This window comes from Callithrix jacchus, chromosome 6, assembly GCF_049354715.1.
Source record: "Callithrix jacchus isolate 240 chromosome 6, calJac240_pri, whole genome shotgun sequence".
In the NCBI taxonomy this organism is placed as follows: domain Eukaryota; kingdom Metazoa; phylum Chordata; class Mammalia; order Primates; family Cebidae; genus Callithrix; species Callithrix jacchus.
The window spans coordinates 104,706,386-104,732,886 of NC_133507.1; the positions used below are offsets into that span (position 1 = coordinate 104,706,386).

At 37.0% G+C, this 26,501-nt stretch overlaps 1 protein-coding gene across 11 annotated transcripts in view; it reads left to right on the forward strand.

Moving 5' to 3' along the window:
- EPB41L5 (erythrocyte membrane protein band 4.1 like 5) overlaps nt 1-26,501 on the forward strand; it is a 149,514-nt gene that overhangs the window by 93,919 nt on the left and 29,094 nt on the right. For all 11 annotated transcript variants that reach the window (XM_078327974.1, XM_078327976.1, XM_035305094.3 and 8 more), the window contains 2 exons: nt 15,570-15,733; nt 19,320-19,417. In XM_078327974.1, coding sequence (XP_078184100.1) covers nt 15,570-15,733; nt 19,320-19,417 — 262 coding nt within the window. The remainder of the gene's footprint in view (nt 1-15,569; nt 15,734-19,319; nt 19,418-26,501) is intronic.

The window sequence follows — 26,501 nt, forward strand, 5'->3', positions numbered from 1 at the left end:
TTAAGTAATAATAAATTACTCCAAGGTATGAAAGGAGACAAGAACTGCCTCAGTTTACACAGGTAAGTGTCCATGAAAAGTAAGGAAATGGGTAGAAGAAAGAATGTCTTCACGTATTTCTTTATACATTCTTGAGAGAGGGATGTGAGCTAGGACATTACCAAAGCCACAGGTTAAAAATATCATGTGTAACTACATTTTTGAAATTTTAAGTGTATAATTCAGTGGTTTTCGTTTACTCATAAAGGTGTACCACCATCACCACTATCTAATTCCATAACATATTTATCATCCCCAAAAGAAACCTCTTTCCCATTAGCAGTTACTCTCAATTATTCTTTCACACTAGCCCCTGGGCAAACACTAATGTGCTTTGTGTTTCTGTAGATTTCCCCATTCTGGAAATTTGCTAAAAGTAGAATCATACAATGGGTGTTCTTTTGTATCTGACTTTCTTTTAGTATAGTGTTTTCAAGGCGCATCTATATTTTAGCATGTATGTACTTGATTGTTTTAATGGCTTAAACATACTCTCTTGTATGTTGTGCAATGTTTTCTTTATCCATTGTCAGTTTGATAAACATTTGAGTTTCTGTTTTTTGTGAATAATGCTATGAACAATCCTGTGTAGGTTTTTGTATGAACATGTGTTCTCTGTTGTCTTGGTTATATACATAGGAGTGAAATTATTGGGTCATATAGTAACTATTTTTAACATGTTAAGGAACTGCCAAATTGTTTTTCAGAGTGGCCACACCGTGTGAGTTCATTTTTCCACATATTTGCCCACACTTACTATAACCTGTCTTTTTTATTATAGCCATCCTAGTTGTTGTGAAGTAGTGTGTTGTGGCAGATGATGATGTTGGTATTTTTTGATCTGCTTATTGACTCTTTGCTTATCTTTAGAGAAGTATCTACAGACAGTTTCCAACTTAACAATGGCTTGACTTAAGATTTTTCAACTTATGATGGTGTGAAACTGTTGTAATTTTGACGTAATGTTGAAATTTGAATTTTGATCTTCTCCTGGGCTATAATATGTGGTATGTAAGATATTGAACACTTTGTTTAAAAATAGGCTTTGTGTTAGATGATTTTGTCAAACTGCAGGCTAACATAAGTGTTCTGAGCACAGCTAATGTAGGCTTGGATAAGCTATAATGTTTTGTAAGTTCACTGTATTAAATGCATTTTCAATTTACAACATGATCAGGATGTAACCCCATCATAAGTTGAAGAGAACCTGTGTTTCATTTTTTGCACATTTAAAAAATTTGGTTATTTGTCCTTTTATTATTGAGTTGTGAGAGTTCATTATATATTTAAGATATAATGTCCTTTTGAAAAACTTTTTCAAGGAAATGAATGAAAAACTTTTCTCCTGTGCAGTATGGTCTGTTTTGGAGAATGTTTCATTTGTATTTGAGATTAATGTATATTCTGTTAGTGGAGCATTCTGTATATGCCTGTTCAGTCTTTGGTTTATAATACTGTTCATCTTCTATCTATTTATATCAGAAGATAAGCTTACCTAGTTTTTCTGCTCGTAAAGTAAAAGAATTGTTGTTGTCCATCTCTAAACTTCTGATTTAGCTGTGTGTTTCAGGACTCTGGTTTTAGTTACATGCATGTTTATAATATTTTCTTGATGGATTGACCCTTTTGTCACTATAAAATGTCCTTCTTTGTCTTTAGCAACCATTTTTATCTCACAGTTTTTTTTTTGCTTGATATTAGTATAGCCACTCCATCCCTTTTTCCATTAGTATTTGGATGGTGTATTTTTTTCCTTTTTATCTCAGTCTTTCTGTGTGTTAGAATCTAAAGTGTATCCCTTGTAGACAGCATATAGTTCATGTTTCTTAATTCATTTTGCCAATCCAATCTCTGTCTTTTAATTGGACAGTTAAACATTTACATTTAATGTAATTACTGACAAGGAAGGACTTATGCCATTTTGTTTGTTTCTCTATGTCGTGTCTTTTTTTGTTTCTCACTTCCTCCATTACTGCCTTTTGTTTAAGTAGGTATATTCTGGAGTACCATTTAAGTTCTTTTTTTCTGTCTCTTACTATTTTAAAACATTATTTTCTTAGTGGTTACCCTGGGGATTACAATTATTTTATCTTATTTTATTTCATTTTATTTTTTGGACAAGAGTCTCACATTGTCACCCAGGCTGGAGTGCAGTGGCACTATTTCAACTCACTGCAACCTCTGCCTCCCAGATTCAAGCGATTGTCATACCTCAGCCTCCTAAGTAGCTTATAGGAATGTATCACCACACTCAGCTAATTTTTTGTATTTTTAGTAGAGACAGGGTTTTGCTACGTTGGTTATGCTGGTCTTGAACTTCTGGCCTCTAGTGATCTGCCTGCCTCAGCCTCCCAAAGTGCTGTGATTACAGGTATGAGCCAGGGTGCCCAGCCTACAATTACATTTTAATTTAAAACATTGTATTTTGGATGAATACCAATTTAATGGCAGTAGTACATGTAAACTTTGCTTCTATAGAGCTTTGTCTCTCTCCCACTTTGTGCTGTTTTTCTCAGACAAAGTATGACTCTGTGCATTGTATGCCCAGCAACATAGCTTTAAAATTTAGAAGAAACATTTTTCAGTATTCCCATCATTTCACCCAGCTTTCACAATGATCTGCAGTGCACTTCCCTTTTCCTATATGATTGAAGGAAGTAATTGAGTCTGCTGCACCAATCTGGTTCTTTCCCTCAAATTTAGGGAAATTAGGGAAAGCCTTATATTGGAAAGTTAGAAATAAAGAAAATAATGTTTCTTGCCAGAATAAGGGCAATTTTCTTAAAAGTAATGGTGAAGGGTTTTTGTTTTGTTTTGTTTTTTGAGATAGGGTCTTGCTCTCTCTCTCAGTCTGGAGTGAAGTGGTTTGATCATGGCTCACTGCAGCCTCAATCTCCTAGGCTCAGGTGATCTTCTCACTTCAGCCTCCCAAGTAGCTAGGACTGTAGGTACATGCTACCATACCTGGGTAATATTTTTTATTTTTTGTAGAGATACAGTCTCCTATGTTGCTTAGGCTGGTCTTGAACTCCTGAGTTCAAGTGATCCTCCTACCTCAGCCTCCCAAGGTGTGGGGATTATAGGCATGAGCCACTGCGTCTGGCCTAAATGTAATAAGTCTTTATGCTACTACTGAAAAAAAAGAATGTCAGAATAGACTAGTGTACTTGTGAAAATAGTACCAACTGGGAATCTGGATAATATGATAAAAACCCAAAAGGAATTTTCCCTTTAAAGCTTCTAATGGAAAAGAATAAAAACATCTTGGTGCTGGGCATGGTGGCTCACACCTGTAATCCCAACACTTTGGGAGGCTGAGGCGGGGAGATCACCTGAGGTCAGGAGTTCAAGACCAGCCTTGCCAACATAGTGAAACCCTGTCTTTACTAAAAATACAAAAAATTAGCTGGGTGTGGTGGCACGTACCTGTAATCCCAGCTACTCGGGAGGCTGAGGCAGGAGAATGACTTGAACCTGGGAGGTGGAGGTTGCAGTGAGCTGAGATCACACCATTGCACTCCAGCCTGGGCAACAAGAGTGGAACTCCATCTCAAAAAAAAAAAATCTTGGATGTGACCCTTGAAAATATTTTTCATTTGCCCTTGAAAAATTTATCATGACATAAATACATATAGAGAGAAAAGTGTCTAAAACATACAGTTCCAGTTTGAGTATGTTTCTGCAGGTTAAGAAATAGAAATTACTACCTTTTTTTTTTTTTTTTTTTTTTTTGAGACAGAGTCTCACTCTATCGCCCAGGCTGGAGTACAGTGGTGTGATCTCAGCTCACTGCAACCTCTGCCATCTGGGTTCAAACAGTTCTCCTGCCTCAGCATCCCTAGTAGCTGGGATTACAGGTATCTGCCATTGTGCCTGGCTAATTTTCGTATTTTTAGTAGAGATGGGGTTTCACCATCTTGGCAGGGCTGGTCTTGAATTTCTGACCTCATGATCTACCCGCCTTGGCCTCCCAAAGTGCCGTGATTACAGGCATGAGCCACTGTGCCCGGCCAAAAATTACTACTTTTTAAGCAGTTCTTCTTGTGTCTTAATCCAATAGTAGTAGACTACTGTTATGAATTTTGCCAAAAGTCTGGTAGTTTTGCCTTTCACATTTGAGTCAAGCATTAATTTATATAAGGTGTGAGGGTAGACATCCAATTTCGATATTTTTTTCAAATGATTAACTGTCACAGTATTATTTATGGAGCAGTTTGCTTTTTCTCATTGCTTCATAGGTTTCTTTTCTGTCAGAAATCATATTTGTGGTATGTGTATGTTTATTTCAGAACTTCCCCTAATAGTGGCAATATCTTACATAATTACCATGTAGTAATCCAAAAAGCTGGGCCAGACACAGTAGCTCATGCCTGTAATCCCAGCACTTTGGGAGGCTGAGGCAGGTGGATCACCTGAGGTCAGGAGATTGAGACCAGCCTGGTCAACATGGTGAAACCCTGTCTCTATTAAAAATACAAAAATTAGCTGGGTGTGGTAGCACGTGCCTGTAATCCCAGCTACTTGGGAGACTGAGGCAGGAGAATCGCTTGAACCAGGAAGTTGGAGGTTACGGTAAGCTGAGAACATGCTACCACACTCCAGCCTTGTGACAGAGCAAGACTCCATCTCAAATAAATAAATAAATAACTCCAAAAAGCTGATTAGCACAATAGATAACTAACTAGACTATTCAATAGTCTGATTAGCACAATAGATAACTACTATCATATTCAAGATTTTACCACCTTCTGCAAACATTTACTCATCTTGGGGGGAGTATATCTTTTTGTGTAATTTCTATGGCATTTAATCACATGTATATGTTTGTACAAGCAACATCACAAACTCTTAGATTTGGTTTGCTATTTTGTTTAGGAAATTTAACTTGATGTTCATGAGTATAATCGTTACCTAGCAAAAGGAGCTCACTGCTCATTGTGCTAGAAGCCCATATTAGAATGCTGATTTTTGAGAAAAGAAAAGGTTTATATTGCAAGTCAACTCACAAAGACAGGAGTCAAGGTCAAATCTTTCTCCTTATGCTAGCTTCAAGGCAGTATTTTTACTAGAAGAAGTTCAGGGAGTGTATTCTAGTAGGTGATTGGTGGAAGGAAAGGAGAAGCCTGGAAAACACTTGGACATGCACAGTTGCCTCTTCATGTTACTTCATGTGTTGCATGTGCAAATTCAGGGGTAGTTAGTATGAAACATGCAGTGGAAATTGAGGCTGTGATGTCAGCAGGCTTGACCTGTGCAAACTCCAGTTGGCCATCTTGGTTCCAACCAATTTCAACCAGTTTTTTCTTGATCTCACAAACAGAAGGAGTTTCAGCAAGTTGTTTCGTATCTGCTATCACACAAACAATAATTTCTGTTAGTTACTTGTTTCTTATTCTTTGGGACACAGATTCAGTTTCAACTTTTCAGCAAGTTGTTTCTTATCTGCTGTTCTATAAGCCCAAGAATTTAGTCATTGGTTTCTTTAGCTCTTTTAGGCATAGTTTCATAATTGGCTTATAGTCTTTCTTACTTGTACTATTTAACCTGATTAATTCTAGTCTCAGAATGAGCTGGTGAGGGAATGTTCTTATTTTCTCTCTCTTCCTTCCCTCTCCCACTTCTGAAGAGTTTGTGTAGAAGTGGAATGACCTGTTGCCTACAAGTTGGGTAGAAACCTTCTATAAAGATAAGTGTGCCATGTTTTTTCTTAATGGGAAGATTTTAAATTGACTCAGTTTATTTAATGGTTATTGGTCTAATCAGGTTTTTTATTTCTCCTTGAGCCAGTTTCTCTAGGTACTTATTAATTTCATTTGTTTTCCATTTTTCTGTATAATTATACATGGTATTATTTACATGAAGCATCTGAAATTTCTGAAATTATTTCTCCTTTTCTGTTCATTTGTGTTGTTTTTTTCCTGGTGGGATCTATTTATTTTGTCTTCTTAAAGAATCAGTGTTTTACTTAAATTTGCTGGTGCATTCTATATGTTTGTCCTTACCTGCGAGGCAGATTGATATATAACATAAAAACAAAGCACAATAACAAGTTAAATGAGTCTTCATTTGTTAACAGCTATTGTAGCAGAATAATCACTTATTTCACTTTATAAAGTGTAAAGATAAAGTAAAAAGATTATAAGTATTTAAGGTTTATAGTTTATGTCTATATAAAATGGGATGGTTGAGCTGAATTACTTGCTTTTACCAGATTATACTTTTTTATTTTCCTTTTTGAGTATTTGCTTATTTATAGATTGTACCACCTTACCAGTTTGCAAGTTCTCAATTGCAAGACTTATTTGATAGTTAAATAATTCTTCCTGGATGAAGGAGCAATAATAATACACCATTTAAATTATATCATTGGCATTTTAGTTTTCTGTGGAACAGATTACCAGAAAATAAAGATACAAATTATGAAATGGTTTTTGCAGCAAGCTTAAGGCAGGAGAAGTGTTTTATCTGATGTTAGCCATGAAAATTTCAGTAACAATGGTACCCAAGAATGTAGCATATGTGACCTTCGGATAAACAACAGCCTAATCTAAAAATGTAGTGGTGTGATAGTAAGCAAGGAAGGATTGTTTATTTTTTGAATCTTTGACTCAAAGGTGTCACAGTGTAGTTTTTTTATTTTTATTTTTATTTTTTTTATAGATGCAAGGGGTATGTGTGTAGTTTTGTTTTTCATGGGTATATTGCATGATGCTGAGGTTCTGGCTTCTAATGATCTCTTCACCCAAGTAGAGAACCCAGTATTCGTTAGGTGGGTTTTATTTAACCCTTGCGCCTCTCCCTGCCTTCCTCTTTTGGAATCCTGAGAGTGTTTATCATTCCTGTCTTTGCATGTACCTGGTGTTTAGCTCCCACGTATAAGTGAAAACATGCAGTATTTGTTTTTTTGCTTTTGCGTTAGTTTGCTTAGGATAACGGCCTCCAGCTGCATCCATGTTGCTGCAAAGGACATGATTTTGTTCTTTTTGATGGCTATTCTGTTTGTTCTATTTCATGTTGTGTGTTTACCACATTTTCATTATTCAGTCCATTGGTGATAGGCAGCAGGGCTGACTCCATGCTTTTATTATTGTGAATACTGCTACAATAATCATACAAGTACAGGGTCTTTTTGGTAGAATAGTTCCTTTTGGGTATATTCTCAGTTAATAGGATTGCTAGGTGAAATGATAATTCTGTTTTTCATTCTTTGAGAAATCTCCAACTGCTTTTTATAAGGGCTGAACCTAATAATTTACATTCCCACAAACAGTGTGTAAGTGTTCACTTTTCTCTCCTTCCTCCCCAAAAGTAAAATCTATCTAATTAAATGTAGATTCATTGATTTAAATTCAATGTGCTATATAGTCCATGACTATTGTCATTTTGACAAACTGTCCCAGGTCTTGCCAGTGGGAACCCTGTCAAACTATATCCTGTGTGCTGTGTAACCCGTCCCTACCCTTTGAGCACGTTTAAAATTCTGGCACAAGAGGTTCCATATTCATTTTGTACCATCTTTGCCTTAGCACTGAGATCAGCCATTTCTTTAAGAGTCCTGACTCCTGTTAATTAAAATGGTGTTTAGGAGCCAGGATCTGAGTACTAGGTATGCTGTATGCTTATTGATACTGGGAGTGTCATTGCTTCTAGACTCTTTGGACAGAGTTAAAAATATATATAGATATGGATGTTTAAATCACAAATTCATGCCAAGTGAATACCCAGGGTTCTTTGCATTCCCCAATTCCTTATTCCTATCTCCTTTCTTCTCTGTGAGAAACCTAGTTTCCATTTGGATAATATGCACTAAACAGTTTCAGAATTGCTATACCCATATCACTGTCAACAAAAAATCTACTAAGTAACGTTCAGCATTTCTTCATGGTTCTCCTTTTTAGACTGAGAGTATATAGTTGAAGTATTACCCTTAAAATTTACTTGGATTAGTTCCTTTTCCCTCTCAATGTGATTATGGTATTTATTTGGTAGTAGTTACATTTTAATTTTTTTTGATATTGCCTGACCCTCCTTCATTGAGGATTCTACATTGGACCAACAGAGTCTGTGAGTGCTCATACCTCTCATGGTTTCACTAACAAAGGATCAAGAAACTGGGATTTTTGCCAATCTGAGAAATAAGATATGATATCAAAGTATTTTTTTATTTTCCTAGAGCTTTATTGAGGTACGCTTGGTGCAATAAAGTGCATCTGTTTAAAGCATTTGAGTGTGGATGCACACCCATGAATTTAATTTTCTGTTCCTATGTTAGTTTAATGGCTTCTAATGCCATCCATGTCCCATAATCAAGATTCATGATGGATATGTTTGATGTAGTTTTCATTTAAATCCCTCTCAGTAGCATATTTGTATGTTTAAGAGCCATTTGCATTTATTCCATAAATTGCTTGTTCTTATCTGTAGGCCCCCTGCCCCCTCCCCAGTTTTAAACAAGGCTGTTAGCCTTTTTCTTCTCTACTTTTAAGAAGCTTTTTATGTCTATTAGGGATATTAACTCTATGTATGTAAGCTGCAAAAAATATATTTTCAGTTTCTCACATTTTACTTTGCTTTTAGTATTTTTTGCTTTGCAAAAGTTTTAAAAGTTTTTATATAAGAAGCAGATTGCTTAATATTTTTCTCATTAATAGTTTCTGGAATTTAATAGAGTTTTCCTCGCTGTTGCATTTTAAAGGAATTCAGCTATCCTTGCTTCCAGTACTGTATGAGTTAATTTTCTTATGTTTGAATCTCAGATCCATTTTGAATCTTGGTATAAGATATGAGTAATGAATTCTAATTCTATTATTTCCAGATGGCTTTCCAATTATGTCAGTCCCACTTTTCAAGAAATTCATCATGGTGCTGAGGCAACTGTATGTCCACATAGAAAAGGATAAAACTGTACTCTCATCTCAGACCTAAATTTATTTGTTTATTTTTTCTTTAACTTTTGTTTTAAGTTCAGGGGTACATGTGCAGGATGTGCAGATTTGTTTATATAGGTAAATATGTGCCATGGTGTTTTGCTGCACAGATCATCCTGTCCTCTGGGTATTAAGCCCAGCATCCATTAGCTATTCTTCTTGATGCTCCCTCCACCCCACACACCTGACAGGCCCCAGTGTGTGGTGTTTCCCTGCCTTGTGTCCATGTGTTTTCATCATTCAGCTCCCACTTGTAAATGAGAACATGTGGTGGTTGGTTTTCTGTTCCTATGTTAGTTTAATGGCTCCTAATGCCATCCATATCCCTGCAAAGAACATGATCTCATTCCTTTTTATGATTGCATAGTATTCCATGGTGTAAATGTACCACATTTTTTTAATCCAGTCTGGCATTTATGGGCATTTAGGTTCACTTCATGTCTTTGGTGCATGGTGCTGTGATGCACATACATGCGCATGTATCTTTACAATAGAAAGATACATATTCCTTTGGGCATATACCCAGTAATGGGATTGCTGGGTCAAATGGTATTTCTGCCTCTAGATCTTCGAGGAATTGCCACAGTCTTTCGCAGTGGTTGAACTAATATACATTCCCACCAACAATGTAAAACATTCCTTTTTCTCCCCAGCCTTGCCAGCATCTGTTGTTTTTATTGACTTTTTAATAATAGCCATTCTGCTTAGTATGAGATGGTATCTCATTGTGATTTTGATTTGCATTTCCCTAATGATCAGTAATGTTGGGCTTTTTTTTTTTTTTAATGTTTGTTGGCTGCATGTATGTCTTTCGAGAACTGTCTGTTCATGTCCTTTGCCCACTTTTTAATGTTTTTTTTTCTTATAAATTTGTTTAAGTTCCTTGTAGCCTCTGGATATTAGACCTTTGTCAGATGGATAGATTGCAAAAATCTTCTCCCATTCTGTAAGTTGTCTGTTCATTGTGCTGACAGGTTTTTTTTTTTTTCTGTACAGAAGCTGTTTAATTAGATCCCATTTGTGAATTTTTGCTTTTGTTGCAGCTGCTTTTGGCATTTTCATCCTAACATCTTTGCCCTTTGAGCACTTTTAAAATTCTGGCACGAGAGGTTCCATATTCATTTTGTACTGTCTTTGCCTTAGCCCTGGGATCAGCCATTTCTTTAAGAGCCCTGTCTCCTGTGTCCTAAATGGTATTGCCTAGATTTTCTTCTAGGGTTTTTATAGTTTTGGGTTTTACATTTGAGTCTTTAATCCATCTTAAGTTTTGTATATGGTATAAGGGAGGGGTCCAGTTTCAATTTTCTGCTTATAGCTAGCTGGCGCCATTTACTAAATAGGGAGCCCTTTCTCCATTTCTTGTTTTTTCTCAGGTTTGTCAGAGATCAGATGGTTATAGGTGTGCTGTCTTATTTTTGACTTCTCTATTCTGTTCTATTGGTCTTAGTGTCTGTTCTTGTACCAGTACCATGCTGTTTTGATTCCTGTAGCCTATACTGTAGTATAGTTTGAAGTTGAGTAGCATGATGCCTCCAGCTTTGTTCTTTTTGCTTAGGATTGTCTTGGCTATTTCAGCTCTTTTTTGGTTTCATACAGATTTTAAAGTAGTTTTTTTCTAATTCTGCAAATGATGTCAATGGTAGTTTAATGGTAATAGCATTGAATCTACAAGTTATTTTGGGTAATGTGGCCATTTTCGTGATACTGCTTCTTCCCGTTCATGACCATGGAATGTTTTCCCATTTGTTTGTGATCTCTCTGATTTCTTTGAGCAGTGGTTTGTAGTTGTCCATGCAGAGGTCCTTCACATCCTTTGTTAGCTGTATTCCTAGGTGTTTTATTCTTTTTGTAGCAGTTGTGAATAGGAGTTAATTTAAGATTTGGCTATCTGCTTACCTATTGTTGGTATATAGGAATGCTAGTAATTTTTGCACATTTTGTATCCTGAGACTTTGCTGAAGTTGCTTATCAACTTAAGAACCTTTTGAGCTGAGACATGGAGTTTTTAGATGCAGGACATGTCATCTGCAAACAAAGATAATTTGACGTCCGCTCTCCCTATTTGAATACCCTTTCTTTCTCTTGCATGATTTCCCTGGCCAGAACCTTCCAGTACTATGTTGAATAGGAGTGGTGAAAGTGGGTATCCTTATCTTGTGCCGATTTTTTTTTTTTTTAGATGGAGTCTCACTCTGTCACCTAGGCTGGAGTGCAGTGGTGCAATTCTGGCCCACTGCAACCTCCGCCTCCTGGGTTCAAGTGATTCTCCTGCTTCAGCCTCCTGAGTAGCTAGGAGTACAGGTGCATGATATCACAGCCATGTGGCAGTTTTTAAAGGGAGTACTTCCAGCTTTTGCCCATTCAGTATATCAGCTGTGAGTTTGTCAAAAATGGCTCTTATTATTTTGAGGTATGTTCCTTCAATACCTAGTTTATTCAGCATTTTTAACATTAAGAGATGTTGAATTTTATTGAAGGTCTTTTCTGCATCTATTGAGATAATCGTGTTTTTTGCCTCTAGTTCTGTTTATGTGATGAATCACATTTATTGATGTGTGTATTTTGAACCAACTTCGCATCCTGGGGATGAAGGCAACTTGATTGTAGTGGATACACTTTTTGATGTGCTGCTGGATTCAGTTTGCCAGTATTATTGAGTTTTTCTTTTTCTTTTTGAGACAGAGTTTCGCCCTTGTTACCCAGGCTGGAGTGCAATGGCGTGATCTCAGCTCACTGCAACCTCCGCCTCCTGGGTTCAGGCAATTCTCCTGCCTCAGCCTCCTGAGTAGCTAGGATTACAGGCATGCACCACCATGCCCAGCTAAGTTTTTGTATTTTTAGTAGAGACAGGGTTTCATCATGTTGACCAGGATGGTCTCGATCTCTTGACCTCGTAATCCACTCACCTTGGCCTCCCAAAGTGCTGAGATTACAGGTGTGAGCCACTGTGCCTGGCTCGAGTTTTTCTTTTTTGCATCAGTGTTCATCAAGTATATCGCCCTGAAGAAAACTTTTTTTGTTGTATCTCTGCCAGGTTTTGATATTTATGTGATGCTTGCCTCATAGAATGAGTTAGGGAGTAGTCCCTCCTTTTCAATATTTTTGAATAGTTTCAGTAGAAATGATACCAGCTCTTCTTTGTACCTCTGGTAGAATTCTGCTGTGAATCCATCAGGTCCTGGACTTTTTTTTGTTGATTAGCAGGCTGTTTATTACTGCCTCAGTTTCAGAACTTGTTATTGGTCTGTTCAGGGATTCCCCTTCTTCTTGGTTCAGGCTTTGGAGGGTGTACATGTCCAGGAATGTATCCATTTCTTCTAGCTTTTCTAGTTTATTTGCATAGAGGTATTTATAGTATGCTCTGATGGTTGGTTATATTTCTGTGGGGTCAGTGGTGATATCTCCCTTATCATTTCTGTTTATGTTTATTTGATTCTTGTCTTTTCTTCATTAGTCTAGCTAACAGTCTATTTTGTTAACTTTTTTTGAAAAACCACCTCCTAGATACATTGATTATTTTTTTTTTGAAGGATTTTTTGGTATGTATCTCTATCTCCTTCAGTTCAGTTCTTATCTTGAGTATTTCTTGTTTTCTGCTAGCTTTGGGATTTATTTGCTCTTGGTTTTCTAGTTCATTTAGTTATCGTGTTAGGTTGTTAACTTGAGATCTTTCTAATTTTTTGATGTGGGTATTTAGTGCTATAAATTTCCCTCTTAGCACTGCTTTAGCTGTGGTCCAGAGATTCTGGTACGTTGCCTGTTTGTTCTCATTAGTTTCAAAAAACTTCTGGATTTCTGCCTTAGTTTTATTTTCCCATGAGTCATTCGGGAGCAGATTGTTCAATTTCTGTGTAGTTGTGTGGTTTTCAGAGAATTTCTTAGTTTTGAGTTGTAATTTGATTGTGTTGTCTGAGAGACTTGCTTTCAATTTCCTAGTTTTGAGTTGTAATTTGATTGTGTTGCCTGAGAAACTTGCGATTTCAGTTCTTTTACATTTGTTGAGAAGTGTTTTACCTCGGATTATGTGATCGATTTTAGAGTAGGTACTGTATGGCAATGAGAAAAGTATATATTCTGTTGCTTTTGGGTGGAGAATTATGTATTTATCTATCAGGTCTGCTTAATCCAAAGCTGAGTTCAGATCCTGAATATCTTTGTTAATGTTCTGTCTCAGTGATCTAATATTGTCATTGGGGTTTGAGAGTCTCCTACTGTTATTGTGTGGGAGTCCGGGTCTCTTTGTAGGTCTCTAAGAACTTGTTTTATGAATCTAGCCGTTCCTGTATTGGGTGCATATATATTTAGGATAGTTAGCTCTTTTTGATGAACTCTTTACTATTATGTAATGTCCTTTGTCTTTTTTGATCTTTGTTGGTTTAAAGTCTTTTTTGTCAGAAAATAGGATTGCAATCCCTGCTTTTTCCTGTTTTCCATTTGCTTGGTAAATTTTCTTCCATCTTTTTATTTTGAGCCTATGTGTATCTTTGCACATGAAATGGGTCTCATGATGACAGCATACCAATGAGTCTCATTCACCTTGAAATTCTGTGTCTTTTAATTGGGGTATTTAGCCCATTTACATTTGAGTATTGTTATGTGTGAATTTGATCCTGTCATCAAAGGATTCTGTCATAAAAATAACTAGATGCTAGCTGGTTATTTTGCAGACTTGTTTATGTGGTTGCCTCAGAGGGTCATTGGCCTGTGTACTTCAGTGTGTTTTTGCAGTGTCTGGTAATTGTCCTTTCCATATTTAGTGCTTCCTTCAGTAGCTCTTGCAGGGCAGGCCTGGTGATGACAAGTTCCCTCAGCATTTGCTCATCTGAAAAGGATCTTATTTCTTCTTCACTTAAGAAGCTTAGGTTGTTTGGTGTGAAAATCTGGGTTGGAGATTCTTTTTTTAAAGAATGTTGAATATTGGCTCTCAATCTCTTCTGACTTTTAGGGTTTCCGTGGAGATATCTGCTATTAGACTGATGACCTTCCTTTTGTGGATGACCTGGCCTTTCTTTCTGGCTACCCTTAACATTTTTTTCTTTCATTTCAACCTTGGAGAGTCTGATTATTGTGTCTTGGGGTTGATCTTCTTGTGGAGTATCTTACTGGGGTCCTCTGCATTTCTTGAATTTGATTTTGGCCTGCCTTGCTAGGTTGGAGAAGTTGTCCTGAATATATCCTGATGTTTGTTTGCTAACTTGGTTCTGGTCTCCCTGTCTCTTTTCAGCTACTTCAATCAGTCATAGGTTTGGTCTCTTTACATAATCCCGTATTTCTTGGAGGTTTTGTTCATTCCTTTTCTTTTTTCCCTTTCTATTCTTGCCTACCTGTCTTATTTCAGAAAGATAGTCTTCAAGCTCTCAGATTCTTTGACATGGAAACATTTTTAGTTGTGAAGTTCATTTTAACTTTTTCTTTCATCAGTTCTTTTGGTGTCATATCTGAGAATACTTCACCCTACCCAAAGTCACAAAGATTTTTTTCTTCTATATTTTGTTCTAAAGTTTTACAGTTAATTTAACACTTAGGTCTCTTACCCATTTTGATTTAATTTTTGTGTTTAGTGTGAGATATGATCTAAATTAATATTTTTGCATGTGGGTATCTGGTTGTCCTAGTACCATTTGTTAAAAGTCTGTCTTCTGTTGATTTATCTTGTCAAAAAGTCTTGTATCATCAAAAGTTCCTTATATTCTATAATATAGACTCTCAATTCTGTGGTTAATTTACCTGTCTGTCTTTGTGCCAGTATCACCCTGTCTTGATTACTGTTGCATTGTAGTACCTCAAATTCAGTAGCGTACATTCATTTTTGAAATTGTTTTGGCTATTCTAGCTGCCTTAATTTTCATAAATCTTAGGATTGGCTGGTCAATTCTATAAAAAAATTTTTGATAGGGAATACATTGAATTTACAGATCAGTTTGTGGAGAAGCCATCTTGAATCTTAATTGTCTTCATAATTTCAGTTTCCTATTACTCATGTATAGATATACAATTGATTTTTCTTATATTGGTCTTGTATCCTGCAACTTTGTGGAACTTATTTATTTAGGTTATTTATTTAATTTTACTTATTAAGGTTATTTTTCTCCCTTAGGTTTTCAGGTGGGAGGCCGAACCAGTCCCTTTTACTCCATTTTGACTGGGAGAAGTCTACCCAAAGGGTTGTGAGAGATAAATAAAGCCAGTTGAGACAAAAACTTTCTCATGAATCTTTTTTCAACAACGACTTTGTTAGTATAGTCCCTCAGTATCCGTGGAGAATAGATTCCAGGACCTCCCTGAGATAACAGAATTCTCAGAAGCTCAAGTCTCATATGAAATGGTGTCGTGTTTGCATGTAACCTACACATCTTCCTATATACTTTAAATCATCTCTAGATTATGTAGAAAACCTAATACAATATAAATGCTATGTAAATAGTTGTTAAACTATACTGTTTTTTAAAAAAATTTTGTTTTTGTTTTCTTTTGATTATTTTTGATTCATGGTTGCTTGTATTCACAGATATGGTGGAACTTGCAGATACAAAGGGTGAGCAGTGTTTTACATTCTTCATGTTAAATTTCTTGGTCTAAGTAAATTTTCTATTTCCATTCCAGCATTCCTCTAAATATTGATTTGCTGGCTAGTCCAGACTTATTGGAAACAACCATTGGTGGTGTATCCGGGGCATCTGACATTGTGGAAACATTCCAAGCACCAAATAACGTGAATATAGCCACTAGGCTTCCTGGATTAGGGGAACCTGAAGTTGAGTATGAGAGTAAGTAAATGCTCCATGATACATCAGTGATACCTTATCTTCTTATCTTTGAAGTAAGATATTGAAATCAGTTTCTCCAATAATAGATATTATACTAGTTCAACTTTTAAATTTAATTCTGAAGAGTTATGACATCTTGCCTTTTTTATTTAAGGGAACACTGAAATATTTAAGATAACATAACTGAAGTCATGAAATGTGTGTCATTTATAAGACATTAAACATTTAAGAGTCTTCAAACTTGCTTTTCGCTTTTTTTCTTGAGTGCAAATTAAAAAGAAGAAAAGAAGCTTCCTTAAAGATTTTCTAGGGCATAGGATTGAATGATGTTTGAACATCCCTTTAACTCTTAGAAAATATTTTGTTATTAATAAGGATTATTATTGTGTGGGCCCACAGAAAGAAATAAACACAGAAAGAATGCTACTTTTAAAAAAATTATAGGTTAAAAGGAGACAGTAAATCTCTCATTGAAAATGTCTATGTATTTGTGAGTTTAGTTTCATATGAAAGCATAGCTTGTTTTTAAACAGCAATTTCCTGTTGAATCTCACTGTAATGCATGTTCATTTTAAAGCAGCTTGTATTTATTTGTCTCTTGCCAATTTGATTTCTATTGCAGGCTAAAATTAGCACTGCATTAAAAAACTCAGAAAATTGCCCGAAGTATGCTGTTGTCTCTGAGACTGTAGAATACAGCAATAGTATTTGGTAACTTAGAAATAAGTGTTAGTGAAAAGTCACACAGTGCTTCTGGTTAATGGAACATGTTCAAGTATTACCGATAAATGGTGTTAAAAATTTGTTCATTTCCTAAGTAATCACTACAAACAAATGTTCTGGTACATCATGATTTTTATTGACATCTAACATGTTTAAGTTATGCTTGTTAAGTCTCAGGTCAGAGAAATATGAATTTAATTTATTACACTGGTAATTTCAAAGTAATTTGATTTTTTAAGGTAGTAGTTACTAGATTAAGAAAATATCCCCTATTACTATTTCTCACATACTTTCGCTGTAGTAATTTATTTTGGATAGTCCAGTTTTGACAGCCTTGCCCTGGACTTCACTTCTTGTTAGCAATGCTTGCTCTTGTTCTACCCTTGCAACAAATCTACACATGTACTCCCTGAACCTAAATTTTAAATTAGGCTGGATGTGGTGGCATGCTTCTATAACCCCAGCTATTCGGGAGACTGAGGCATGAGAGTCGCTTGAACCCAGGAGGCAGAGGTTGCAGTGAGCTGAGATTGTGCCACTGCAGTCCAGCCTGGGACACAGAGCAAGACTCTGTCTCAGAAGAAAAAAAATTAAGTTAAATTAAAATTTAGAAAAGAAATTTGCTTTTTGTTTCTAGAAAGAATTGAGACATAGCATAGCAAAGCCATCAGGATTTAGATTCAGCCAGAACCAAGACTGTCTTAATGCAGAGTATTTCCAGGTTAAAATAAAAATAGTCTCCTTTATAGAGATGGCAGTATTGATTTCATTTACTTTTCATTTAATATCTATTATATGAATTCACAAAGTTTAGTTTTTTCAGTGCTGTAATAATGTTGCATTAGTATCACTTATTGAGTACATACTTTTTGCAAAATATATTAGCTTAAGGTTTACATGATAGAATGACCTAGGGATGCTTAGAAAAGATCAAGTGAAATAAGATAACTCCAAATATTTGGAAATCTGATACATCAAATAATTAGTTTTATGACACTTTATTGGTGAACCTTGGATGAGCAATTTGCAAGTATAGGGAAACAGCTTGTGCATCAGTAAGGGGAAGTTTTTTTTAACTGTTTATGCAGTGTATAGAAATAGGTTCCTGGCCAGGCGTATTGGGTCATGCCTGTAATCCCAGAACTTTGGGAGGCCCAGGTGGCTGGATCACCTGAGATCAGGAGTTCGAGACCAGCCTAGCCAATATGGCAAAACCCCATCTCTACTAAAAGTACAAAAATTAGCTGGGCACGGTGGCGGGCACCAGTAATCCCAGCTACTTAGGAGGCTGAGACAAGAGAATCGCTTGAACTTGGGAGGCAGAGGTTGCAGTGAGCCAAAATCGCACCACTGCACTCCAGCCTGGGTGACAAGAGTGGACTCTGTCTCAAAAAAAAAAAAAAAAGAGGTCCCTAAGAGTTAGTGAGCACCTCATTACAGAGTATTAAAGCAGAGCTTGAATTCTGTTGAGGTTGTGGCAGAGGAAATTCTTGCATAAGTGTGGGGGTTTTGTTTATATGACTTACTGAGTTCAGACTTAGAACATTTGCTCAAAATCAATCAGTGAGAATAATGAGAACATTTTTATGTTAAGAGTTAAGGTCATCAGTCTTGGCATCTAATTGTGTATTTTATTTTTGTTCTAATGTCAAAATCCTGATTCACGTAGGTAAATAGTTACTAAAATAGCTTGTGCTACATGGCAGGATGTTCCTCAGACAAAAAGAAAAAAGTAGCAGAAAAAGGTTTATTTTAACAACAACAGCAAAAGTATTCCGGATGAAATAATTTGAAGCATAAGAATACCATGAGATGGCAATTAAGTAAATGGATACAGAAGATTTTGAGACCAATGTTGAATTAATGGTTCTCACCTTTGATTGTACTTAAAATCACCTAGAGAGTTTTAAAACCTACTAGTGCCAGAATCCTACCTCAAAAGATTTTGTTACAGTTATTCTTGGGTGAGCCCTGGGAATGAGTGTTTCTTGAAAGCTCTCCACCTGATTCTTAATATGTAGCCAGGGACTCCACTCAGTTAATTGATGGCCACTTTTAGAATATCCCTTTGACCCAGAGGTATGATTTCAAAGTTTTCTCCTCTATTTTTCTATCTGATGATAGAGAAATTATTAGGCATTCAACATTTTTTGTCAAGTGACAGTGTAAAATTTTATGCTCACATCAAATTAATATCTGCAAAACAAGATTATTTCAGGATAGTTACTTTTTACTTTTTAAAGTCTTCATTTAAGAATGAACCATGCTTAATGTATTATCTTTTCAGTGGTTAGAGGACTTTGTAATGTATTTTGCTGCTAGGAAGAACATTATGAAGACAAAATGCTATTCTTGCATCACACATGATAATACCAATATATAATATGTTGAATCAGTCAATGAATAAATATATATTCTTCATCAGTTTGTTCCACATAAGTTTAGTTTTAGCCAGTAGTCAGGGCCAAGGAACAAAGATGACAAAGTATTGAGGTTACACATGAGCCTGTGTTGTGGTTATAAAAGAAAAGGATCATGTCACAAGTATTCTGTGCCTTTTGAGTCTCTTGGCTAGGTAAACCTTCTCAACCACACATGCTATGGAAATTTCACATCTGCTTGCTTTTCAGGAGTGCTGGAGTTACAGGTTGGAGTTCCTACTTAGGATTAACTCTTATTCAAATGAGTGGACAGGTAGCTGGTTATAGAAAGAAAATATATTTATTTTGTGTTTATCTGGATTATTACTATTAATTGATGATAACTGATGTTGAGAAAACAAAACTAAACCATACCCTCACATAGTTAGCTGTGACAGCCTGGTAGACTGAGGGGTTATTTTGCCTTTTTTTTTTTTTTTCAGCATTAAAAGATACCTCAGAGAAAATCAAACAGCTTGAGATGGAGAACAGTCCTTTGCTGTCGCCTCGATCCAACATCGATGTTAACCTAAACAGCCAGGTATTCAGATTTCCCTTGTGTACACCTGTTACCCAGAGCTCCCGGAAATATTTTCTTTCCAAAGATAATACTTCCTTTTTTTCTTTAGCTGGGTAATCTGTCTGTGCTGAGTTATTATAAACCTGTTTTCTCATTTTAAAGGATGAAATATGTAGATGTTTAAGAGGGAAGGAGGAAAACTTGCACAGCAACATGAATTGTAAGGTGATTTCATGATTTAAAAAAAACAGCAGTCAAGATGACTGTTAAACCTTTTATTTTCATTCACCCAGTCTAGTTGAAGGGCTTGCTGAAAGGCTATTGAAATTATAGAAGGATTTGTTTGAAAGAGAGCTACTCTGAGAATAGAATATCAGATGCTTGAACTTCATCTATCATTCCTTTCTCTACCCTGTCCCCTTTGAATTTTTTTGTTGTGGGTGGGGGATACATACCAATTACACTGATCAAGCTTCAATTTATAGTTTGACTATAATTTTCTTATTTCTATGTTAAATAACTTATAGGAAGAACTAAAATACATTGAATGAGGTGGAAATTTTGTAATTAATCATATCAGCTACCAGATGGCCTCACTAAATGGAAGAGTTGATTATAGGTAATGATCTGGAAATGCCCTTTTGTTTCCTCTACATATAGACAACTGAACATGGCCAAGATGAATTGTGTTTTTGTTTTAAAGAGGAAAGGAGAATGGCTGACTTACAGTGTTCTTCCATCCTTGGATAACTCACTGGAATTTCTTTAGAGACCAGTACAGAGTAGAAAGTGATTTTCTTTTTTTTTTCTTTTTTTTTGAGACTGAGTCTTGCTCTTGTTACCTAGGCTGAGTGCAGTGGCGCTATCTCGGCTCACTGCAACCTCTGCCTCCGGGGTTCAGGCAATTCTCCTGCCTCAGCCTCCTGAGTAGCTGGGATTACAGGCTTGAGCCACTGCGCCCAGCAGAAAGTGATTTTCTTCTGTCTTGCACTGTCATTATTAAAAATGTCTTTCTGGATCGAAGCCTTTTTTCCCCCTTTCTTTCTAATGTATTTTTTCTTATATATAGCTGTTAGAAGGTGATTCAATTTCAGAAAGGTTTTCCATTTTGTTGACTTTTCAGTATTCTGTCCCGCTTGTCTGTTTGCTTTCATGGTGTCAGTTTTTAAAAAATCTTTGTAAAGTAGGGCCGGGCATGGTGGCTCACACCTATAATCCCAGCACTTTGGGAGGCCGAGGCGGGTGGATCACGAAGTCAAGCGATCGAGACCATCCTGGTCAACATGGTGAAACCCTGTCTCTACTAAAAATACAAAAAATTAGCTGGGCATGGTGGCGCGTGCCTGTAATCCCAGCTACTCAGGAGGCTGAGGCAGGAGAATTGCCTGAACCCAGGAGGCGGAGGTTGCAGTGAGCTGAGATCGCGCCATTGCACTCCAGCTTGGGTAACAGGAGCGAAACTCCATCTCAAAAAAAAAAAAAAAAAAAAAAATCTTTGTAAAGTAAAGTAGGGGAATGCAGGGCCAGAGACAGAAGGATAAATTGAAAACTTTAGATAAAAGCTATAGATGATTAATACCTAACAGAAACTTAGTGGAGGACTGGAATGACCCTAAAGAATGAAGCCTGGGGCTGGGCACTGTGACTCACGCCTGTAATCCCATCACTTTGGGAGGTGGTAGATCGGATCAGGAGATCGAGACCATCCTGGCCAACATGGTGAAACCCCATCTCTACAAAAAATACAAAAATTAGCCAGGCATGGTGGAGCATGCCTATAGTCCCAGATACTCAGGAAAAAAAGAAACTTTTCTTAAAACTTGGGGGTAAGGAGGAGCAGGGGTGGGGGAATCTCAGGGTTGGCTGTGCTCAGAGTTCATGGAAATCTGTTGAACAGCTACTTGTTTCTTTTGTAAAATGTCCTGCATATATTGCTATAATATAACTGACCCTCTGAGGCAGAGAGTCTACTGCATTAGTTTTGAAACCTTGAAGAGATGAGGAGGAGTGTGGGTTCGGGATAGGAGAGTAAAGGAACACTTTAGGTGAAAGACAGTATGCCATCAAGAAACATTTGGGGGATCACATAGCTAGGAAGAATAACAGTTAATATCTAGTGAGGGTTTGCTCTATGCCAGACAAGAATAGAAGGAAGGAGGGAGGTAGAGCAAGATGGCCTCCAGTGACCATCCCCCCAGCAGGAACACCAAATTAAATAACTCTTCATACCATAAAGGACCTTCATAAGAACCAGAAAGCAGATGAACCATCATAGTACCTGGTTTTAACATTATACCAAGGAAAGAGGCACTGAAGAGAGTAGGAAAGACAGTCTTGAATTGCTGATGCCACCCTTCCCCTATGGAGGAGAGTGGCCCTGAGAGAGAATCTGTGCTTGGGGGAGGGAGAGCACAGTGGCTGTGGGACTTTGTATTGGAACTCAGTGTTGATCTGTCAGAATGGAAAGCAACACGGGGCAGAATTTCGCCAGCTTCCACAGAGGTTACACTTAGAACAACCCTAGCCAGAGAAGAATCATCATCCCAGCAATTGGAACCTGAGTTCCAGCTAGCCCCACCACTGTGTGCTAAAGTGCTGTAGGATCCTAAATAAATTTGAAAGATAGTCTAGGCCACAAGGACTACAATTCCTGGGCACATCCTGTTACTGTGCTGTGCTCAGAGCCAGTGGACCTGGGGTACACATGACCTAGAGAGATACTAGCTGGGGAGGCCAAAGAAGTGCTTGCATCACACTCTCTTAACCTTAGGCAATGCAGCTTGCAACTCTGGGAGAGAGTTGAGGAAGGGTGAGGGAGGAGTAAAGAGGACTTTGTCTTGTAGCTTGGATACCAGTGTAGCTACAGTAAAATGAAGCACCAAGCAGAGTCCTAACACTTCCATGTCAGGCCCTACCTCCCAATCATATTTCTACACATACTATGGGCTGGAAGAGAACCTGCTGCCTTGAGGGAAAGGACCCAGTCCTGGCGGGATTCATCATCTGCTGACTAAAGAAGCCTTGGGCCAGTGGTTTCCAGGCAGTACTTGCCGCAGACCATGGGCAAGACCTTGTACAATGCTGGCTTCAGGTGTGATCCAGGGCATTTTCAGCTGTGGTGGCCATGGGGAGTGACACCTTCCACTTGAGGAAAGGAGAAGGAAGAATAAAAATAACTTTGTCTTGCAGCTTGGGTAACAGCTCAGTCACAGTAAAAATGAAGTACTAATTAGATTCCTACCGTTCCCAACTCCAGGCCCTAGCTCCTTAGATGGCATTTCTAAACCAGCCCTGAGCCAGAAGAGAATCTGCAGTCCTACAGAGAAAGGCACAAGTCTGGCTGGATTCACCACTTGCTTATGGAAGAAACTGTGGGCCTTGAATAAACATCAGTGTTGGCCAGGCAATAGTCACCACATGCCTTGGGTGAGACCCAGTACTGTACTGGCTTCAGGTCTGACTTAGCACAGTCTCAGTGGGTAGCCATGAGGGTGCTTTTGTCATTCCTTCCCAACTCCATGCAGCTCACTAAGAAGAGAAAGACTGTGTGGGGAAAGTGAGGGAAGAGAACAAGAGACTCTACCAGGGAGTTCTTCAGTCTGAAAGGAAAAGATGATAATGAGCAGTAAGATAATCATCTGAAGGTACACAACTCACTGATAATGGTATGTACATAAACGAATACAGAATATTTTAACACTGAAATTGTTGTGTATAAACTACTCATATCTTGAGTAGGTAATTCAGGGAATTCTCCGGGATCTTACCCAAGACCACCAAGGCTGTATCTCAACAACTCTGCAAGAGTAACAGCCTTACCGGTCATGGGGTTCCCCCTAATGTAGATATGGCTGGAGTGACCAAAAACTTATATCACAACATTCACTTCCCTTTGAATAACTGGAAAGCCTTCTCAAGACAGACAGGTACAAACAAGGCCAGACTGCAGAGATTACAATAAATACTTAACTCTTTAATGCCTAGACATCAATAAGCATCCAAGATCATCCAGGAAAACATGACCTCATCAAACAAACTAAGTAAGGCACCAGTGACCAATCCCAGACTGACAGACATATGTGACCTTTCAAGCAGAAAACTCAGTAGCTGCTTTGAGGAGGCCCAGTGAAATTCAAGATAACACAGAAAAGGAATTCAGAGTCCTGTCAGATAAATTTAACAAAGAGATTGAAATAATTTTTTAAAATCAACAGTAATCCTGGAGCTGAAAAATCCAGTTGACATAATGAAGAATGCATAAGTCTCTCAACCACAGAATTGATCAAGCAGAAGAAAGAATTAGTGAGCTTGAAGACAGCCTGTTTGAAAATACACAATCAGAGGAGACAAAAAAAGAAAAAATGAAACACGCCTAGAAGATCTAAAATATAGCTTCAAAAGGACAAATTGAAGAGTTGTTGGCCTTAAAGAAGAGGTAAAGAGAGGTGGTAGAAAGTGTATTCAAAGGGATAGTAACAGAGAACTTCTCAAGCCTAGAGAAAAAGATACCAATATTCAAGTACAAGAAGGATATAAAACACTAAGCAGACTTAAGCCAAATAGGACTACCTCAAGATAGTGAATATTCAGACTCCCAAATGTCAGTGTTAAAGAATCCTAAAAGCAAGAGAAAAGAAACAACACACGAGGGAGCTTCAGTACATCTGGAAACAGACTTTTCAGCAGAAACCTTATGGGTCAGGAGAGAGTGGCATGACATATTTAAAATGAAGGAAAAACTTTTATCCTAAAATAGTATATCTGTGTTTGAAGGTATCCTTCAAACATGAAGGAGAAATACTTTCCCAAACAAACAAAAGCTGAGGGATTTCACCAGACCTGTCTTAGTTCTTCAGTCTGAAAGGAAAAGATGTTAATGAGAGATATGATAATTATCTGAAGGTACACAACTCATTGGTAATTGTAACAAATACAGAATATTATAACATTGAAATTGTTGTGTATAAGCTACTCATATCTCGAGTAGAAAGGATGAAAGGCTATCAAAAATATAACGACAACAACTTTTCTAGACATGATGTAATAAGATATAAATAGAAACAAGTTGAAAAGTGCGGTGCTGAAGTTAAAGTATAGAGTTTTTATTTTCTTTTTGCTTGTTGATTTTTTTTTTTCAATCAGTGTTGTCATCAGTTTAAAATAATGTGTTACAAGATGTTATTTGCAGGCCTCATGGTAACTTCAAAAAACTTATAACAGATACACAAAAAAATAAAAGCAAGAAATTTAAGCATACCACCAGAGAAAACCACCTTCACAAAAAGGAAGGCAGTCAAGGAAGAAGGGAAGACCACAAAACAACCAGAAAATAGATAACAAAATGGCCATTTATATTCATTATTCAATAATAATAATAATGAATATAAATGGACTAAACTCCAATCAAAAGACAGTGGCGGAATGGCTTAAAAAAAAAAAAAAAAAACCCTTCCACGATCTCATGGAAGCTACTCTTTCTATTCTCTTTCTTTCCCCTTTTTCTTTCTACCTAAATAAATCACTTTCTGCAAAAAAAAAAAAAAAAAAAAAAAAAAAAGCCCCAATGATCTGCTGTCTACATGACACACATTTCACCTATAAAGACATATAAAGACTGAAAATAAAGAGATGGAAAAAGGTATTCCATGCAAATGGAAACCAAAAAAAGAGCAGGTGTGGCTATATTTATATTAGATAAAATTGACTTCAACACAAAAATCGTAAAAAGAGAGACAAAGAAGGTTACTATATATTGATAAAGGGTGAATTCAGCAAAAGGATATAACAAAATAATATTATATACCTAAAACTGGAACACCCAGATATATAGAGCAATATTATCAGAGCTACACAGAAAGATATACCTCATACAGTTATAGCCAGAGAATTCAGCACCCCGTGTTGAGCAGGGGATAGATCATCCAGATAGAAAACCCCCAAAATGATATTTAATCATGTAGACCAAATGGACCTAATAGACATTTACAAGACATTTTATCTAATGGCAGCAGAACACACATTCTTGTCCTCCACACACAGATTACTCTCAAGGATAGGCCATATGTTAGGTCACAAAACAAATCTTGAACATTCAAAAAAATTAAAATCATTTCCAGTATCTTCTCTGACCACAGTGGAATAAAATTAGAAATCAGTATCAAGAGAAACTTTGGAAACTGTACAAACACATAGAAATCAAACAGTATGCTCCCAAATGACCAGTGGGTCAATTAAGAAGTAAGGAAAAATTTAAATTTCTTGAAACAAATGAAAATGGAAACAAAACATACTAAAATCTATGGGATACAGCAAAAGCAGTACTGAGGAAAGTTTATAGCAATAAGCGCCTACATCACAAAAGTAGAACAACTTTAGATAAACAGCCTAATGATGCATCTTAAGGAACTAGTAAAGCAAGAGCAAACTAAACCCAAAATTAGAAGAAGAGAAATAATAAACCACTTCTTGAAGTATTTTGGTGGTTTGATGGAGTATTGTTCCTTCCAACTTTGAGATGCTGTGATTTTAAGAGTTGTCAAGATTCTTCTCTTTTTTTGATCCTTCCTTTTCTCTGCAACTTAGTCTCTGTGCTTTCTCTTAAAAAAAAAAAAAAAACAGCCTGGGCGCAGTGGCTCAGGCCTGTAATCCCAGCACTTTGGGAGGCTGAGGCGGATGGATCACGAGGTCAAGAGATCAAGACCATCCTGGTCAACATGGTGAAACCCTGTCTCTACTAAAAATACAAAAAATTAGCTGGGCATGGTGGCGCATGCCTGTAATCCCAGCTACTCAGGAGGCTGAGGCAAGAGAATTGCCTGAACCCAGGAGGTGGAGGTTGCAGTGAGCCGAGATCACGCTATTGCACTCCAGCCTGGGTAACAAGCAAAAAACTCCGTCTCAAAAGAAAAGAAAAAGGTTAAAATGTATATATATATATATATATATATATATATATATATATATAAAATTTACCATCTTTAGCATTTTTACCATAGTTCAGTGGTAATAAATACATTTATGTTATTTATTTGTCTCCTTCATTATCCCCTTCCAGACTTCAGTTTTCTCTTACGTCTTTGAAATCCGTTAGGATTTATGCCATATC